General features: G+C 43.4%; 1 protein-coding gene across 1 annotated transcript in view; it reads left to right on the top strand.

The window, feature by feature from the left end:
- The window catches only part of LOC138602375 (transmembrane protein 132C-like), a 118,685-nt gene that overhangs the window by 62,802 nt on the left and 38,318 nt on the right, over nucleotides 1-17,565 (top strand). The window contains exon 6 of the mRNA XM_069673850.1: nucleotides 5,500-5,643. Within this exon, the coding sequence (XP_069529951.1) occupies nucleotides 5,500-5,643 (144 nt within the window). The remainder of the gene's footprint in view (nucleotides 1-5,499; nucleotides 5,644-17,565) is intronic.

The following is a 17,565-nucleotide window of genomic DNA, read 5'->3' as shown; positions in this document are numbered from 1 at the left end:
CTGATCTGTCGCGAGCGCAGCGAGTATTTTGTAACGTGTTGTTGACAGCAGCAGCCAGAGTACCTGCAGTGATGCTGACATCGGATGGAGGTTACCGTAGAAAGTAATAAGTCCCGTTCATCAGAACTGTGAATCTCGGGAGGGCTACTGTATTGTTTACATTGTGGGCTTGTGGATCCTACTGGCACACCGGGCCAGTGAAATAGTTAATCTACTGGCCCGGGGGTGAAAAACATACCGTCGGGCCACCGGGCCAGTGTTTATGTCGAGCCCTGATATTATCACCAGGGTAGAAATACAAAGAACCATTGTCCTCCTGTTTCTATTCATTTTTAGTATTCTAACTTTAAGTGTCAGAAATGACCGTACAAATGGCCTCTTGAAGATGACACTGACACATATTTCTCTTGTTGTTGGAAATATTAAAGTCAGATAGCCAGAAGTGCTGAGGACAAGTTCTTCTTGTAGCCTCTCTTCAACTCTTCTGATTGTGTTCTCCCGTCCTCTGTCCTTTTTCATCCACACTGATTCAACACCTGTCTTTTCTGATCTCCCTGCTGCTCTCTGTAAACCACCACTCTCTTTGTGCTCAAACACCTTCAACACCAAGCTATCCTTCCATTCCTGAGCTCTCTACAAAGACCTTTACACCACATCCAAACAAACACAACTCCACTCATACAAAGCCACTTTTGCTGTCAGCCTCCACCCCAGCCTCGACAAGAAAAGCCCATTTAGGCATCAAGGGAGAATCACGTTTTGAATGACAGCATGTAATCATTCCAGTAGCTTTGTCCTTTTCATGGATGGTATCCATTCATTATCATGTTAAAATCTTCACAATTATATATTTCTACTTGGTAGAGGAGAGAATAAAGAGTCTTGTTATACTTATGCTAATGGCCTGATTTAAGCAAACTTTAAGATAGCAAACATGGCACTTGCCCCTTCAATCACTTAGACAAGTTGCCAGTATACATAGAAAGAGAGAGAGTCTGCTTGTAAACTGTTGTCGTATGTAATTTGGAATTTTGTGAATGTGTTTTTAGACGGGGAAAAAAGAAAGGATGGAAGGAAGGGAGAAGAGATGGTTAGGATTTATAAAAGAAAAACAGAAAATGGCAGCACACCAGCTGTCATGATGCTAAGGGCAGTGAGGCAGGTGAAGTTGGCAAATAAGTCAACCAGTAGTAGGTAGTACAGCGAAGGATTATAAGATTAACTAACAGACACTGGCTCGATATTGTAAGACATTCACAGCAGCTGACATAGAAAGTTAGACAGCCATCCCAGCTATGGTGGTTAGGTGTAAATCTCCACGGCTTTACATTTTTAGCCCAGATTGGAGCTGCAGCGTGAGCAGTACCTTATACAATCAGCTTACATCTATTTTGGTTTGTTGCCAACTGAGGTGAGGCAGCTAGCACATGAATTTGCAGTGGCATGGGAGCTGTAGTTTCCACCAGCCTGGGCTGAAAAAGAAAAAGCCAGCAGTGAATGGTTTACACGCTTCTTAAAGTGGCAGCCTGAACTCTCTTTCAGAAAGCCAGAGGCATCTAGCCTTGCCAGGGCTTTTATTTGACAATCTGGATAATGTGTTAGGCCGACATTCACTGGGACCAGGGGACATCTGGAATATGGATGAAACTGGTGTCATGACTGATTGGTGGCCAGGCACGGATTTAAGCAGTTAGGGTCACTGACATCACGCTAGCATGTGCAGTCCCAGCAACAGGGAAGAATATTCCCCCCCAATTCATATTCCCTCCGGTGAACTTCCGTGATCACTTCCTCAACAATGGACCGCCTGGCAGCAAGGGAGGAGCAAACCCCTCTGGCTGGATGAAGGAAACACACTTTGTGGATTTCCTCAACCATTTTGTTGAACATGCCAGCTCCCATTTTTCAAATTATGGACTAAATTTTGCCAAAACTGTTCATGGGCCACTGAAGAGGCACATTAACTCAGTATTTGATTCCTGGATAAGGAATAAAACAGGGAAAACAATCACAATCTATGACATCCCTGGAATTGTGGCAATTACATATCCTCTGGCTGCAACACTACTGAATATTCAGGCCGGCTTTCAGGTGACAGGGGTTCAACCTTACAACAGGGATGTGTTCTTGGAGACAGAATTTGCACCATCCTTTGTGTAATATCGTCCCTTTCAGGACCCAGTCCCTCCAGGCCCCAGTACCAACCCAGCCCTTCCAGGCCCCAGCACCAACCCAGTCCTTCCAGGACCTAGCACCAACCCAGCCCTTCCAGGCCCCAGCACCAACCCAAGGACATTTGGCCATACCCAAATGCTGGTCCAAGAAAAATAGCTCGCCAACCAAAAAAAAAGAAATAGGCAGGCAAAAAGTAAAAAGAAGAAGAATCTATTCCAAAAAAAATGTGGGAGAACCAAATCTAAAACGCAAAAGAAAAAGAAGGCAGGTATAAAAAGAAAGACTCCAGATGCATCTTCATCAGATGAAGATGAGTGCCTGTGCCTTGTTTGTGTGGAGCCATTTGCCAACAGCCATCCAAGAGAGACCTGGGTCCAGTATGTGAAATGCAAACAGTGGGCTCATGAAGAGTGTACCCCTGGCAAGGCAATTTATGTATGCCAGAACTGCAATTCTGACAACGAGTCTGATTAGGGAGGTTTGAGACCTGGTTTGAGAATTGTCTGAATGCTTGACATGTTTTATTTGAAAGTTTGTTTGAAATTATTTTCCAGTTGTCCAACAATCTGTTGGACCCAGATCAGTCTGGCTTTAAGCTGGGCCACTCTACCGAAATGGAACTACTGGTAATGGAATCACTACATCTGGCTAAAGCTGCTAGACAGTCCTCAGCTCTATTGCTGCTAGATCTGTCAGCTGTCGCTCTCGCGATATCACACATTGAATACTGCAACTCCCTACTGGCAGGCCTTCCTGCACGCACATTCAAACCTCTGCAGATGATCCAGGACACAGCAGCATGACTGGTCTATAATCAACCCAAAACGGTCACTCCACTGTTCATACCCCTCCACTGGCTCCCAGTTGCCGCTCGCATCAAATTCAAAACCCTGTTACTCACTTACTTAACAGCAACAAAAATGGCTCCAGCCTACCTGAACGCCCTCATCCAGGTCTACACTCCGTCCCGCCCACTACGCTCCGCCAATGAAAGGCGCCCGGTACTCCCATCACAACAGGGCCTTAAGTCGCTAACTATCTCTTCTTCTCAGTATTCCCAAGGTGGTAGAATGAGTTACCAAACTCCATTTGGTCCGCAGAGTCCCTTTCCACCTTTAAGAAAAAGCTAGAGACCCAGCTCTTTCATGAACACCTCTGCACTTGATGATATTGATGATATGACGATGATGACGTTGAGGTTGTTGTTTATGATGATCATTGTAAAAAATAAAAAATAAATGCCCTGTGCACTGCCTGTTGGCACCAGTGTCCAATCACACATCATTCAAAATGCACATTTTATTCAACATGTGACAGGCGTACCAGAGTGCAGGTGTGTTGACATGTTATTCTGACAATGGCTATAATGAAGGAATAATTTCTAAGCGTCAATCACAGAGCTTTTTCTGACAGTCTCATCTCATCTGTGAACCCTCGCCCCACTGATGCAGGTGTTCACTGAATTAATGAGGTGACTTCATGTGCTGATGCATTCGAAAGTGGCCTCTCTTCAAACTGCTTTCCTTTATTGCATCTGTATTTTAAGTCTTCAATACAGCTAAAGAAGATAATCAATGAAAGATCATACCACTCAAAGCATTTCTACCATGAGTTAATAATTTATTATAACATTCATACTGAGTTTAATCCATGTTAATTGATAATCATTGCTAACACAGTCCACTGTCAGAGCTGAATCTGCCTGTGAGTCTGAGGTGATTACTCCACTGTGGCTGAGGTGACGACCGGGGAAACAAGAGGGCAGATGTTGATCTGTGCTCTCCTTGTTATTGTCTGTGTCTTCCACACCGGCTGCCTTTATCTCTGCCCGTCAGGAGCACCAACACCAGTCCAGCTATTACTGCCTCAGAAGGCCGGATCAGATCAAAGATATAATGACTGAGCTCAGGACTCTAAGGACTGCTGCATGGTTTATGTCATTATACTCCTGTTAACACTCACTTTCTTTCCTTTATCCTTTACACGTCTCTCACAGCTCCAGAACAAGAACAGACTCAAATTACCCAGCGTTGGTCTTTCACTGAACAGCAATGTTTCTTTCTCCCCACCTTTTTTGTGCTGCTGGTGTTTTACTTCAGAACTGCCTGTTCTTGCCATCCTTGTCTTCTTTTTCCCAACATAAAATATCTTTCTCCATCTGTGCCAGTGGTTTGAACAACAGCAATGTGTCATGTAAGATCTGGACTGAAAGCTGCTCATGTACTTAATTGTAATTTCATGTGACAGACAGAGGAGGAGAGCAACAGTGTGTCAGTTTACTGGAAGAGGAGGTCCTGGTTCTCTTGCCCCTGTATAGCTTCCTACAGACTGTGACCACCAGTAATGGAAGTGATAGGAAAGAAAAAAGGGTGGAGCAGAGGGGGCATGGAGGCTGCAGAGATTGGAGAACAAAATGTTTAGTTTAAAACCACAGGTGTCTGGGAAAATGACAAAAATTGTTGGCAGTGGAGCTTGCTCCAGAGTGAGTCCTGATTTTGGATATTAAGGTGTTGGGGTGTTCTGTCAGCTGTTTGTATGATGCTTTATTCTACTAGGTGGCACTGTCATAAAGCATGTATCGGTTGAGACCGTGAAGGAGAGAGTAAGAGAAAAGATGGCGACTACTGAATGTACAGTACCATGCTACAATGGGTGAAATAAATGGTTTATGGAACATCCTTGTGTCCTTCTATCCGCCAGCCACCGTAACGGGTGTAAAACAGGATTTAACATTCACTCCCATGGTGGTAAAACCCACTCTCACAGAGGTTAATTTGAACCTGTTATCCACGACTTGTGATTATTTCAGCCAACGTGCCATCTGTTGTCCTGATACTACGTTTCAACAGTTCTCATGAGATGATTTGGCCAGATTAACTTTAAATCATTTCAGTTGACTATAATATATACTGTCCAAAATGAATAAGGCAAAAGTAATAAGAATTTCTTTGCAAACCAAAATTTGTGACAAAAGTGCAAATCCGCTTTTCTACAGACCGGGATATCACCTGCCACAGTTAAGTGCTTTTACATTAGTAAAGCATGTTTTTTTAGTCTGTTTCTCCCTCGTCCAATATAATCTTTAATTCAGGAGCTATTTTCCTTTGTGTGTTTGAGAGAGACGATGAGTGTTTGAAGAGTTTGTGTGTGACCTCTGAGAGACCCTTAAAGCAGCGCCTCACTTCATGTCTTTCTTCTGACATGTTTGTGATTCAAAAAGAAAACAAGTGTAAAAGAGACCATGTGTGTTTTCTGATTTTCTGAGCTGATCTTGTGAAAGTTCCATTATTGTCTGATTTTAATGTTTTTCTTTTTGTATTTCAGGGTGAAGCTGAAGGATGGCGTGGCATTCCTCGGAGCCAGAGCCAGTAACCCTGTCGTGTGGACGGTGAGCCAGGATGTGAGAAGTGAAGGTCACAGGGTCGTCACCCTCCACTGTCGGAGGAAGGAGAACACTTTCAGTCAAAGGTGCGTCTGACTCCCTCCTTCTATAATCAGTGTGTGAATGAAATATGAAGTGAACAACCTGCTGAACAACAGAAAGCAGCAGCGTACTTGTTCATTTATTTGACAGCTGTCAGAAGAGAGCGATTGCAGAGAGTGAGAATGAACAAGGACATGACTCAGCATCTGAATAACCCTCCTCCTTGGCTCTGACATTCTTCAAGGAACACAGTGATGGCTCTGGCTTCCACAATACAATTATAAACACTCCATTCAGTCACAGGTTTTCACTGGCTGACATGTTAATTTATTACAATGAACATGGGCACAGTACAACCTTCTGCATGACCGTTTATTTCACCTAATTCTAGTGAACATTGAAAATCAACCAGTAATAGTCAACATTTGACATGAGCTCGAGATGATCTTACTATAATTTTCCTCCAAACTCTTTGGTTGCACACAAGGTGTTACATTCATTCTCAGAAACACTACTGAAGAGAACTGACAGCTGACATGAAGGATGTTTGAGAAGAATAAAGTGACCATGGTTGATCAGCTGCTTCAATAGTTGGCATTAAAAATTCATAGTGGAAACTGCATTAATGCCACTGGTATGAATTGTGATGAAAACATGTTGACAATATAGGATTAAATATCTCAAGTAAGTTGTTTACAATACTGTGAAGAATTAAAATTGCTGCTTGAAAGGAAGAAAATCCAACTAATACTTGTTGTATCCTTTGAAAATGATGGCATAATGTGAGATCCATTATTATACCTAACATTATGTTTACGGGTTAAACGCGCACATCCAGGTGCTGGGCAGAAAAGGCACATAAACTACCACCATGGGTGGATAACATTTCAAGCATATTATCTTCTTCAGACCGAAGACTCCATTGTTTGCTTCCAAACTACTTGTATGACTCTGGTTTTTAGGGAAGGAAGCATAACATAAAGTTTTACAAGTTTTATTTCTGGCTTTTGCATTGCTAGGTGATTAGTAATCTCTATTCACATGCGGGAGCATATTTTGGTATCAGAGATGTTCTGTCTATCGTCTGTTCTGTCTATTTTTGTGTGAGTATTGATCAATCATGTATCAGCAGGCTTTGGTTATTTGCAGGAAAAACTGTCCCCGTGAGCAAAAGGGGAGGATCACAATCTGTCTCAATGCTATCTCGGCTCCCATCAGCTGTCATCTGATGATGATTTTGCTTTTCATTAATCTCTGTAAACAGATATCCGCTTGCAAGTACAGCTAACAATCTATTCTTAGACGGCGTCAACTCACTCTCCATTTTCCAACTGAAGAAGGTGGAATTTTTAAAATGCAGCGCATTGAAAAGGAAGTCTTGGTCAGAAGTCATTCATCACTAACCGCTGGCTACACCGCAATGCTTGATAAGTTGTACATCCCTCCCAGAGGCTATATCATCCTCAGACATTTGTGATGTGTGGGTCATTGTACAGTATTTGACATTCAACTTAACAGCTAAACAGCTTTAAGCAAAGACAAAGTATCTGCACACAGGAAGTGACAAGCTGGCTGGGCTGTTATTTCCTCCTGGGTGTCAGGGTGACGACAGTGATGAATGACAAGTCGTCTCTTTCACAGCCTCGCTGAGGAGGAGGCACATTGAATTATACAGGACGGCCAAAATCAAGGTCACACATGTTGGTTGGGTATTACGTCCTGTGATTCTGCGCTCGACAAAAGAAGACCTTGAAGTATTGAGATGATAATGAAACACCTGCAGTGACCCTGTGCTTTTAGGTTTCTGTAGCTCACATACCAAACGGAAGAACTGCAGCACTTCAGAGAATAAAAAGCTTCATTAGAAGTCAAAATCTGACCATCACCAAAATACTGAACTTTAATCTAGATAAGGTCTTTGATGATATTAAACAGGAACATAGAAAGCAGCAGTCGGGTCTTTTCAGTTGTTGAATTCAAATAAGTACACGTCAAAAGTGCATAAAAAATACATGAAAATGTTTTCTTTGCAGTTTCAGCAGCAGCAGTTTTGTCCTTATGAAGCCTTGTGTGAACTCTTTACACCTGACTGGACAAATTCACTGCTTCGTGGACTTTTTTTCTTTTCTTTAGATTTAAAAACTGGAACAAATTGAGCTGTCCAACTCTTATGTTGTCCCCTTAACTACGTTTTTTAATCACTTTTAGAAAATAAATTCGGTCTTGCAGCTGCAGAATCCTGGTTCATTTATGAGACCAAAACAAGGATTAGGAGCTGAGGTGCTGACCTTGAGCAATCCAAGGGCTCTAATCAATTATGTTAGTCAGCACCTCAGCTCCTAATCCTTGTTTTGGTCTCATAAATGAACCAGGATTCTGCAGCTGCAAGACCGAATTTATTATTATTATAATTGATTAGAGCCCTTGGATTGCTCAAGTGTTCAGCTGGTCGTCTCTGTTGATTGTAAATATTTTCCAGCTGTAAGGACAAAAAATATTCTTCCTGTAACAGTTAGGCTGTAGTTAAGCTTGACAGCCCTGACAGTATATTTTCAAAATGGACTACATTTAGCTCCCTGGTACTTGAAATATTTCCTTGTGACTTCCTCCTACTTGCTAGTAAAAAGGTTATGGACCTTTTTACTCAGACTCATTTTATTCTATTGCTGGCCTTAGTGTCCTAAAACAGTAGATGAATTTGTCCTCATCTCAATGGAAGCTCACTTTGCCGACCATTAGGTAGTAGAGAAGAGGTGAAAAAGTTTAAGAGGACAGAGCATGGGAAGCGATAATAAAGGTAATTTGTCTGTAGTCTAGAACAGGGGTTCCGACCCCCCAGTCCGAAACCCAAAAGGTGTCTGTGACATTCCAAACATTTGCGGAGTCAGAACTGTCGAATGGGCTGATTCAGGTATGAGCATCAAAACACACACAGGTCTGCGCCATATCTGCTCTTCTCCTAACGTCTGTTTCCTCCCCGCGCGGCATGATAATTCTGATAAACTCCGCACGGATTACCGCCGGCTCATCTCAGTCACAGCATGTAAAGACGTATTTTATGCTTTATGAAGGGTTTTCACGGAAATTACGGGACCGATCACAACGCTATTAAGTCAGGGGCAGACCCTGAGAAAAACACAGATCAGTCACTGCACTGCATGATTATAAACTGCTCACTGCTGGATCACATTATAAATTCAGATAAACTGCTAGGATCACACTATGGATCATTTAGATGCGCCGTCCCTCTCGTCGGCTCTATCGTTATAAAAACCATAGATGCAGTCTCCTCACTGAATAAATACATATACGATCTGTCCGTTTATGCGCATGCGTGTCGAACCCCCCGGTCCGTCAAAAATATTATTGCTAGTCTGGTCCGTGTAGTCAGAAAGGTTGGGAACCCCTGGTCGAGAAGCTGCTACAGTCTGTGGTGTCCTCTTTTAATCTCCATGAATATCTGTCCTTGGTTCATTCTAAAGAGGAAAATAACACAGAAACTGCAGCAGGCAGACATCTGAAGTCCATAAACACCTCGATAAGAGCAACGTGATGCAAATCATCAACACTGATTTTATTTGATATAAAGTAGCTGATTGGTCTTTGTAGCATTTAAAGCTAATATCCACCTTTCACTTTAAAACAGTGTGTTTATGTCCGTGTGTACTTATTGTGTGAAACATAGTTTCTCCCTCTCCCGCAGCTGTACTCATAGCAGCAGCTTCTTTATGCAAAGCTTAGAAAGCACACTCAATATTTAGACACATGCTGAACCGTATGTACGGCAGCCTGCATGGATCACATCTTTAGCTGTTTGAGTTTCAATAGCAGGCTGTGAGTTTGTCTGGTAGCTAAACTTTTATCCTGTAAGCCAGAATGTAAAATTACTCTCATCATAAGTTTTCAACATGTTTTGGACTCCTTGAGCATCAGGCTTAGGTGGCCCTAAAAAGGAATTTAGAAACCGATCCAGCTCTTTTTTCTTCTGTGCTGATCTGTGTGACAGAAGGCTGAGGTCAGCATGTTAGCTCTAAGGGCATCTGTATGCAGACAGTAAAGACTGCTGAGTGGATAGTGTATGAGGTAAGAAAGTAAGACAGTTCCTCAATTTGGAAGTACATCCAACCGGCCTCACAACCACAGACCACGTGTAACCACACCAGCCCAGGACGTCCTCATCGGGTCTCGACCTGACTGCAGTTTGTCATCGTAACCGACCTGAGTGGGCAAATGCTCACATTTAATGACGTCTGGCACTTTGGAGAGGTGTTCTCTTCACGGATGAATCCCGGTTTCCACTGAACAGGGCAGATGGCAGACAGCTTGTATGGCGTCGTGTAGGTGAGCGGTTTGCTGATGTCAACGTTGTGAATCGAGTGGCCCGTGGTGGCGGTGGGGTTATGGTATGGGCAGGCGTATGTTATGGACAACGAACACAGGTGCCTTTTAATTGATGGCATTTTAAATGCACAGAGATACCGTGACGAGATCCTGAGGCCCATTGTTGTGCCATTCATCCACGACCATCACCTCATGTTGCAGCATGATAATGCACGACCCCATGTTGCAAGGATCTGTACACAATTCCTGGAAGCTGAAAACATCCCAGATCTTGCATGGCCAGCATACTCACCGGACATGTCACCCATTGAGCATATCTGGGATGCTCTGGATCGGCGTATACCACAGAGTGTTCCAGTTCCTGCCAATATCCAGCAGCTTGGCACAGCCATTGAAGAGGAGTGGACCAACATTCCACAGGCCACAATCAACAACCTGATCAACTCTGTGTGAAGGAGATGTGTTGCACTGCGTGAGGCAAATGGTGGTCACACCAGATACTGACTGGTTTTCTGACCCCCCCGGGCCCACCCAATACAGTAAAACTGCACATTTTAGAGTGGCCTTTTATTGTGGCCAGCCTAAGGCACACCTGTGCAATAATCATGCTGTCTAATCAGCATCTTGATATACCACACCTGTGAGGTGGATGGATTATCTCGGCAAAGTGCTCACTAACACAGATTTAGACAAATTTATATTATATATAATATTTGAGAGAAATAGGCCTTTTGTGTACATAGAAAAAGTCTTAGATCTTTGAGTTCAGCTCATGAAAAAAAGGAGCAAAAACAAAAGTGTTGCGTTTATATTTTTGTTCAATGTATGTTATTTCTGCATCTGCCAGTGGGCCACTACAATAAGAGTAGGCATGATATCAATTCCACTACAGGGGAGACTTGATGTTCTCTGCAATTAGGTGGAAAAAAACGTGCCTAATATATCGGTATTGAAGCCGGCTATCAGCAAAAAGGGTTGGAATCAGCAAAAAATCCAATATTGTGCATCTCTAGTCTACAGGATCATGAAAAATGTCACCACGTTCAGTGTGTCTGCTGCTGCTGAGAGGACTCCTGCTGTGAGAGAGTGGGAGACAGGCTCATTTTAAAAGACTGACAAGACAGCCTAACAACACCTACACAATGATGCAAGCCTGGAAACACAAGTTCTATTAACAACACTGTAGATTACGTCTGAGTGACAACATAACAAGACACCAGGAGTTATATTTAAGCTAGCAGTGTTTGATTTATAGTGTGTGTTTCATCATGTTTGCACTTATTGCAGCTGCAGTGAAATGTACTGTATTTTAGGGATTAAAAAAAATAGAAATGTTGGAGGAAAGTTTCATGAAAACGAGAGTTCTGCTGATCCTTTGATGAGGAAAGTGTGCTCAGTGTGCAGGCTTCGGTGTAAAAATAGATTAAAGATTAAACAGTTTTCCAACAGTCGGTGAAATCATGTTTTAAGCATCAGTGAAATTGAGGCTTGTCATTGTGAGTTTGCCCCAGCCATCTGCTGAGGGAGCTGACATGAGCCTCTGAGGCTCTTTCTGAGACACAGAGGAAGCAAGCATCAATGAGGGGAATGGAAACCCCGAGCTTGTGTTAGACTGAAATGATGAGCATACTCTGCAGTGTGTCAGGGAGAGAAGAGAGACACACTTCACATGTAAATAGTCCATAAAGATTCTGGTTCGATAAGATTCCCTCTGCTGAACATTGTTGTATCTTCATGCAAGATTTCCCTCCAGCACACCATATATCCTGCCGAGATGTAGCTGAGAGGTAGCTTGTTAGTTCAGCATCAATTCAACATTGTGGATGGATGGATTGCCGTGGAATGTTTTGCAGTCATTCATGTTTCTCAGTGAATTAATCCTCAAATACTGAAGGCTGTCAGTTTTGGTTTCTATCCAAGAGAAGAGCTACTGAAACTCAAATTGCTGAAAAGGTTAATACTGGTTTTGATAGAAAGGTGTCAGAACACACAGTGCATCGCAGTTTGTTGCGTATGGGGCTGCGTAGCCACAGACCAGTCAGGGTGCCCATGCTGACCCCTGTCCACCGTCGAAAGCCCCCCTACCACAGCACACCTTCAGAGGTCTAGTGGAGTCCATGCCTCGACGGGTCAGGGCTGTTATGGCAACAAAAACGGGACTTACAAAGTGTTGGGCAGGTGGTCATAATGTTATAGCTGATCGGCGTGTATTACATATTATGTTCAATCAGATGTAGGTAACCTGAGGTCCCAGCAGTGTGAAAACCCCAGTCTGTGCCACGTATGGAAGCTGTGCCTTATTCATGATCTCATCCTGCATGTTAAAGTGGCCGTGAAACAGCGTGTACATTTTAACCCCATGTGATTGATGGTTCTCATGATATGGTAATAACAGCCTGAGGCCTTGTATGAGGAGCAATCTCCTCCTGCTCTCATCACTTCTCCACCCGTCTCCATGACAGCTTCTGTCTCTCTCTCCACCCGTCTCCATGACAGCTTCTGTCTCTCTCCACCCGTCATATGAAATGTGGGACATGTGGCTTCTCTTATGTAAATCCTGTCATTAGAAAAGAGTAGAAATTTTTCATCCACATATGATTAGTTATTATGAGCATGAGTGTCGTCCTGCAGCAGATATGATGATTATGTTCCATATGTTCGAATGTAATATGAGAATGTGTTCATGTTACATCAGCCTGCAGAGCTGCAGTTAAGGCAGTCATGCATACATGAGAGCTGATCTGAATACAGAATGGTTTGTTCATTCAGTGCTGACATGTGACTACACCCCATGAACTGAGTCCATGCACATGTACATTGTTTGGGTTGGTGAATATGTGTCTGTTAGGCAGCTTTACTTCGTGCTGTGGAGTCGTTAGGAGCCGGAGTCAGTGACAGAACAATGGTGAGTGAAGATTGAATGAGAAAGGAGTTCGATATTCAGTCCTCTTCAGTTCGGGGGGAGAGGTCAAAGGGTCTCGTCCTGTTCTCTCTGATTGCACCATGCTTAACTCAAACGGTGAATGAACACATACAATCAATGGGCAGACCATGCACGACCAGCAGGACTGCATTTACAACCAGAGTTAAATCAAAGGTCCCTTCAGTTCAATCTGATTCCAATGGAGGAACTCTCCATGCATCAGCGCGATGCAGGGATGTTAATCACCTGCCTGCTGAGTGTGTGTGTGCACATATGCACCTTTTTATGTGTGTTTGATTAAGTGGGAAATTAAAGAACAGACTCGCATTAGTTTGAGGCCTGCAGAACGTGGCAGTTTGATTTGTTCTGTGTTGTAATCTCTTTAATTAAAACTGGTTTAAAACGGGCACTCTAGCACAAAACAGAGAGATTAATACTGTGTGTGTGTGTGTGTGTGTGCGTGTGTGTGTGTGCGTGTGTGCGTGTGTGAAAAGATTTTAAACAAAGCAGAGTAATTGAGGGATACGTCTCGTTTGTGTGTTTTTCTCCACTTAGCTTCTCACAGGTACATGGAAGCTAAAATTTGGTCTGAAAAATATTTGCGTTAAATCCTTTGAAGTAATCATCCAGACATCTCCTTTGTTTACAGCTCCGGGTCACTAATGCATTTGTGAGACGCTCTCTTCTCGCTGCCTCTCCTACGTTAAAATATATTCCCACAGCCGTCTGTCACAGGCAGTGATGTGATCGTTTGATGAATCAGCGATATTGATCGTATGTAATTTAATTTGCATGAGTGGCATGAGTCCTACGTGTTGCTGGGCGTTCTCATGCTTTGTGCAATCATAAATGCTCCATAGAGGACACAGCCTCCTGAGTCTAACAGAGTAATCCAGCAAAAAAAACAGTCTTATTTATTCCCTCGATCCGGTCGTCATTAATGGAAATCAAAATGGACGTGATGCCACTAATGAGCTGTGATTAATTTAATCTCAGGGGATTGATTTATAGCACATCCTCCTACTCAGAGATGCGCTCTGTGTTCTCCTCCATCTTGCATTCTTCCTCAACAACTTGAGTAATGAATTAGATATTTACTGTGGATTGTAACACATCCTTGACCTGCATTTTATCAGTGAACTAGTGAATCTGCGTCTGAAGATGATTGATCCCTCTGGGACTGTGAATCCGGCCTGGGCTCTGTGGTGAATCCAGGTAATGCAGCTGAAGACGCTGATACATGAAATCAGCTGTGAACTAACAGGAGGTTAACTTCTTCACGTCACTCTGTTGTGTTCAGGGACTGCACTTCTTAAATGGTCTTTTTATGTGTTTCTCAGACAAACACTTATTTCAAAATGAAGTGACCTGAAGATTCATGCAGGGTATTTTTTTGTAATGAGCTTTTGTTTCATAAAATTTTCTATGAACAAATTGATTATGTTAACTATTCCAAGTAAAATGAAGCAAACTCTCCTCTCCTCCTACCAAAGCTCTGTATTTCCTTAATCAGACTTCTATCAGCTACCAAAGCCAGCGCTGGTGGCGAGTTGCCCACAGACTGGTTGGAGATTGGCCATGGAGCCTGCTGGTGTTGATAAGGCAGCCTACTGGCCTTAGAACCCTGAGCTCAGACCCTCTGATCCACTTCATCTTCTAATACATCATCCTCTGAATCCTCGGCCACTGTGAACACTTCAGAGCTCTCTGTGAGGTGAACTTTATACTTCAGGTACTGCAAGAACTTGTCATGGGATCGATGACACAAGCTGTTTGGCTTAAACGTCACGAGAAAATTATTATTCAGAATGTAGGGTGTGTGTGTGTGTGTGTGTGTGTGTAGGTTATATCACAAGACTAACAGCTCAGGAAGTTGTTTGCTAAACTGCTGTGTTTAACAGCAGACGGAGAGAAATGTAAGTGATTTCAAAATAAGAGCGTGTGTGCTTCTCTCCCTCTCTCATCACATCCAGCGGGTGAGGAGGAGGAGAGGGTTCTGTTTACTTGACAGATTAATGAGGCGAGGGAGCAGAAGTAAGGGTTCAGGCCAGCGAGGGGTCATGGTGGGGTCACATTCTTATTAACCCTGTCAACATACACCGATCTAATAAACTGAACCAGGGAGCAGCATTTGTTTGTTTGTTTAGGTGTGTGTGTTGGTGGCATGCACATGCATGCACGTTTCTTTCCTGGTTCTGTGTTTAGCTGTGTGTGTGTGTGTGTGTGTGTGTGTGTATGTGGGTGAGAGAGGTTAGATTTGTGGTTAGAAATCACGACAGTGTCACTGAGAACTTGATTACTTTAAGGTGACATGATGTTGTAGAGCCTGCAGGTAAAAGCGTGCGTTGCAAAGATGCATATAAAACCCTAATTTATTTTATATATGTATTTTAAAAATAATATTAAGGGCAAGGGAAGCTGAGAAAGAGAGAAAGACAATCCAAATGAGAAGTTGTTTAACAGTTAGTGGATGAATGCAACAATGTATGAATGTATTTTTGATAGTTTTAACCTTCAGTTTACCCAGGGAAGATTTGCTGAGCAATAATTCTTCCACTGAAGGTAAAAATCCAGGTTTTTATCTTAACAGTAACACAAAGACTGTTTGTGTGCCACAAAGCCTTACAGTGTAAACACCATCAACACTAATGACAATAAGAGTTCCTCAGAGCTCTGCTCCCCACAGCCTCTTCATTTACATTAAAGCCAGAGGGCTCATTACATTACCATCTATCAGTGATTCATTAACACTCATCATTGTGTTGTAATACTGCCCATCATACTGCTTAATAAATATCCCCACATAGTGCGCTCCAGTGTAGTGGAGCTTTGATTTTGATAGTGTGTGGTTTCGCATCCATGAGGACAGCACAGTGTCAAGCTTTCTAGAAGGAATGTGCTGCGATCTGATTTAAAAGCATTTTGCAAATTTCCAGGCAGAAAAATCATAACTTCTGTTTGAACCCTGGTAGAGCTGAGACAATCAAACAACTACTGCGTCCCCTGGTGAGAGATATCTCTGTAAATCTAAACAGATCCACTGTAACTGTCCTCCCTACGTGTGTGGGTACGCAGTCTGACAGTCAGCCAAACTCCATTCAAAAGATGAGTGAGTCATGTATTCGGTTCATGTTGTTTATTCGTCAAGTTGAACTTGGAGTGAAAAAGCCGTTGCTGTCTTAAGCGACTCAAGTCAGGTTGTTGAGCCTTTTCCAGGAGTTGGCACATGTGCTCTCTGATGAGGACAAAAAGAAGAACCTCCAACTTCCTGTTCCTTTTATAGGGTGCACACTTCCTGTTTCCTCTAAACAAAGTGCACTTCCTGTTTGAGTTCTTTTTGCAGGCCAACAGGTGGTGCCATTGCAACACCTGACAGAACACTCCCCGTCTGGCATCCATCATGTCACTGCTTCCTTCAATTGAGGACGTCGTGTGAATGGTTTTTCTTTTACAGAAACGTCAAAGGTGAATGTGTCAGACTCCATATCCCAGAGTAGCCCAAGGCTTCTTTGCATTGGTAAGGCGTGATCTGCCAGAGAAAGGTCCTTTAGACCTGTGGCCAATTCTTCAGCTGGAAAGGCCTTCATGACAGCAGCACTGTTAGATGCGATTTTATGCAACTTCAGGTTAGACTGAGCAAGAGATGCTTGAGTTTGCTTCAAGACATCGATGGCCTTGGACTCGTTGGGCAGGGAGACAAGTCCATCATCCACATAGAAATGTCTTTCAACAAACTGACGAGTGTCAGCTCTGTACTTGTTCTGCCCATCCTGTGCTGCACGCCTTAGTCCTATATGGCAATGGCAGGAGAAGGACTGTTTCCAAAGACGTGCACCCGCATTCTGTATTCTACAATGTCCTTTGACATGCCATTTTCCCTGTGCCATAAAAACCTCAGGTAGTTCCTGTGGTCTTCCCTCACAATGAAACAGTAGAACATCTGTTGAATGTCAGCTGTTATGGCTACAGGTTCTTTCCTGAAGCGCATCAGTACTCCCAGGAGAGAATTATTCAAATCAGGTCCAGTGAGCAGGACTTGGTTGAGTGATGTACCACCATGCTGTGCACTGGAGTCGAATACCACCCTGATTTGGTCAGGCTTCTGAGAATGGTAAACTCCAAAGGTAGGTAGGTACCAACATTCTTCTCCATCTTTCAGCGGAGGAGCCAATTCAGCATGGTTGTTCTCCAGAACCTTTCCCATGAAGGCAACGAACTGCTCCTTCATCACAGGTTTTTTCTCAAAGGTGCGCCGGAGGGAGGCAAGGCGAGAGAGTGCCTGGTCGCGGTTATTGGGAAGAGGATGTCTGGACCCTTTGAATGGTAGGGGTGCTACCCAGCTGTTAGTGTTATCCTTGTGACGCTCTTTCTCCATTATTTTTAAAAAGGCCTCATCTTCGACTGATGGAGCAACCTCGTCATCAATCCTGGTTCGCTCAAACACTGAGCTGCCAAGCTTATCTCCCAATGTTGTGTTAGGGAGCTTTGTAGCCCTGTGCAAAGGGAGTGTTGCCAGGTCCGTTGACATGCTGCCTCACCTTGTGCACTCTGAGGATGTCCCTTCCCAGCAAGAGCAGAATCTCAGCGTTAGGATCCAGTTCAGGAATGTGGGCTGCAACCGGACTTAAGTGACGATGCTGTTTGCTGCTTCTGGTGTCTGTATCTCTCTCCTGTTGTCTGGAATTTCATCACACTCGACGAG

This window comes from Semicossyphus pulcher, unplaced genomic scaffold, assembly GCF_022749685.1.
Source record: "Semicossyphus pulcher isolate SPU_LCO1_2020_fin unplaced genomic scaffold, fSemPul1.0.p SCAF_22, whole genome shotgun sequence".
In the NCBI taxonomy this organism is placed as follows: domain Eukaryota; kingdom Metazoa; phylum Chordata; class Actinopteri; order Labriformes; family Labridae; genus Semicossyphus; species Semicossyphus pulcher.
Note: the sequence above shows the minus strand (reverse complement) of the source record. Positions and strands in the feature narration are given on the sequence as shown.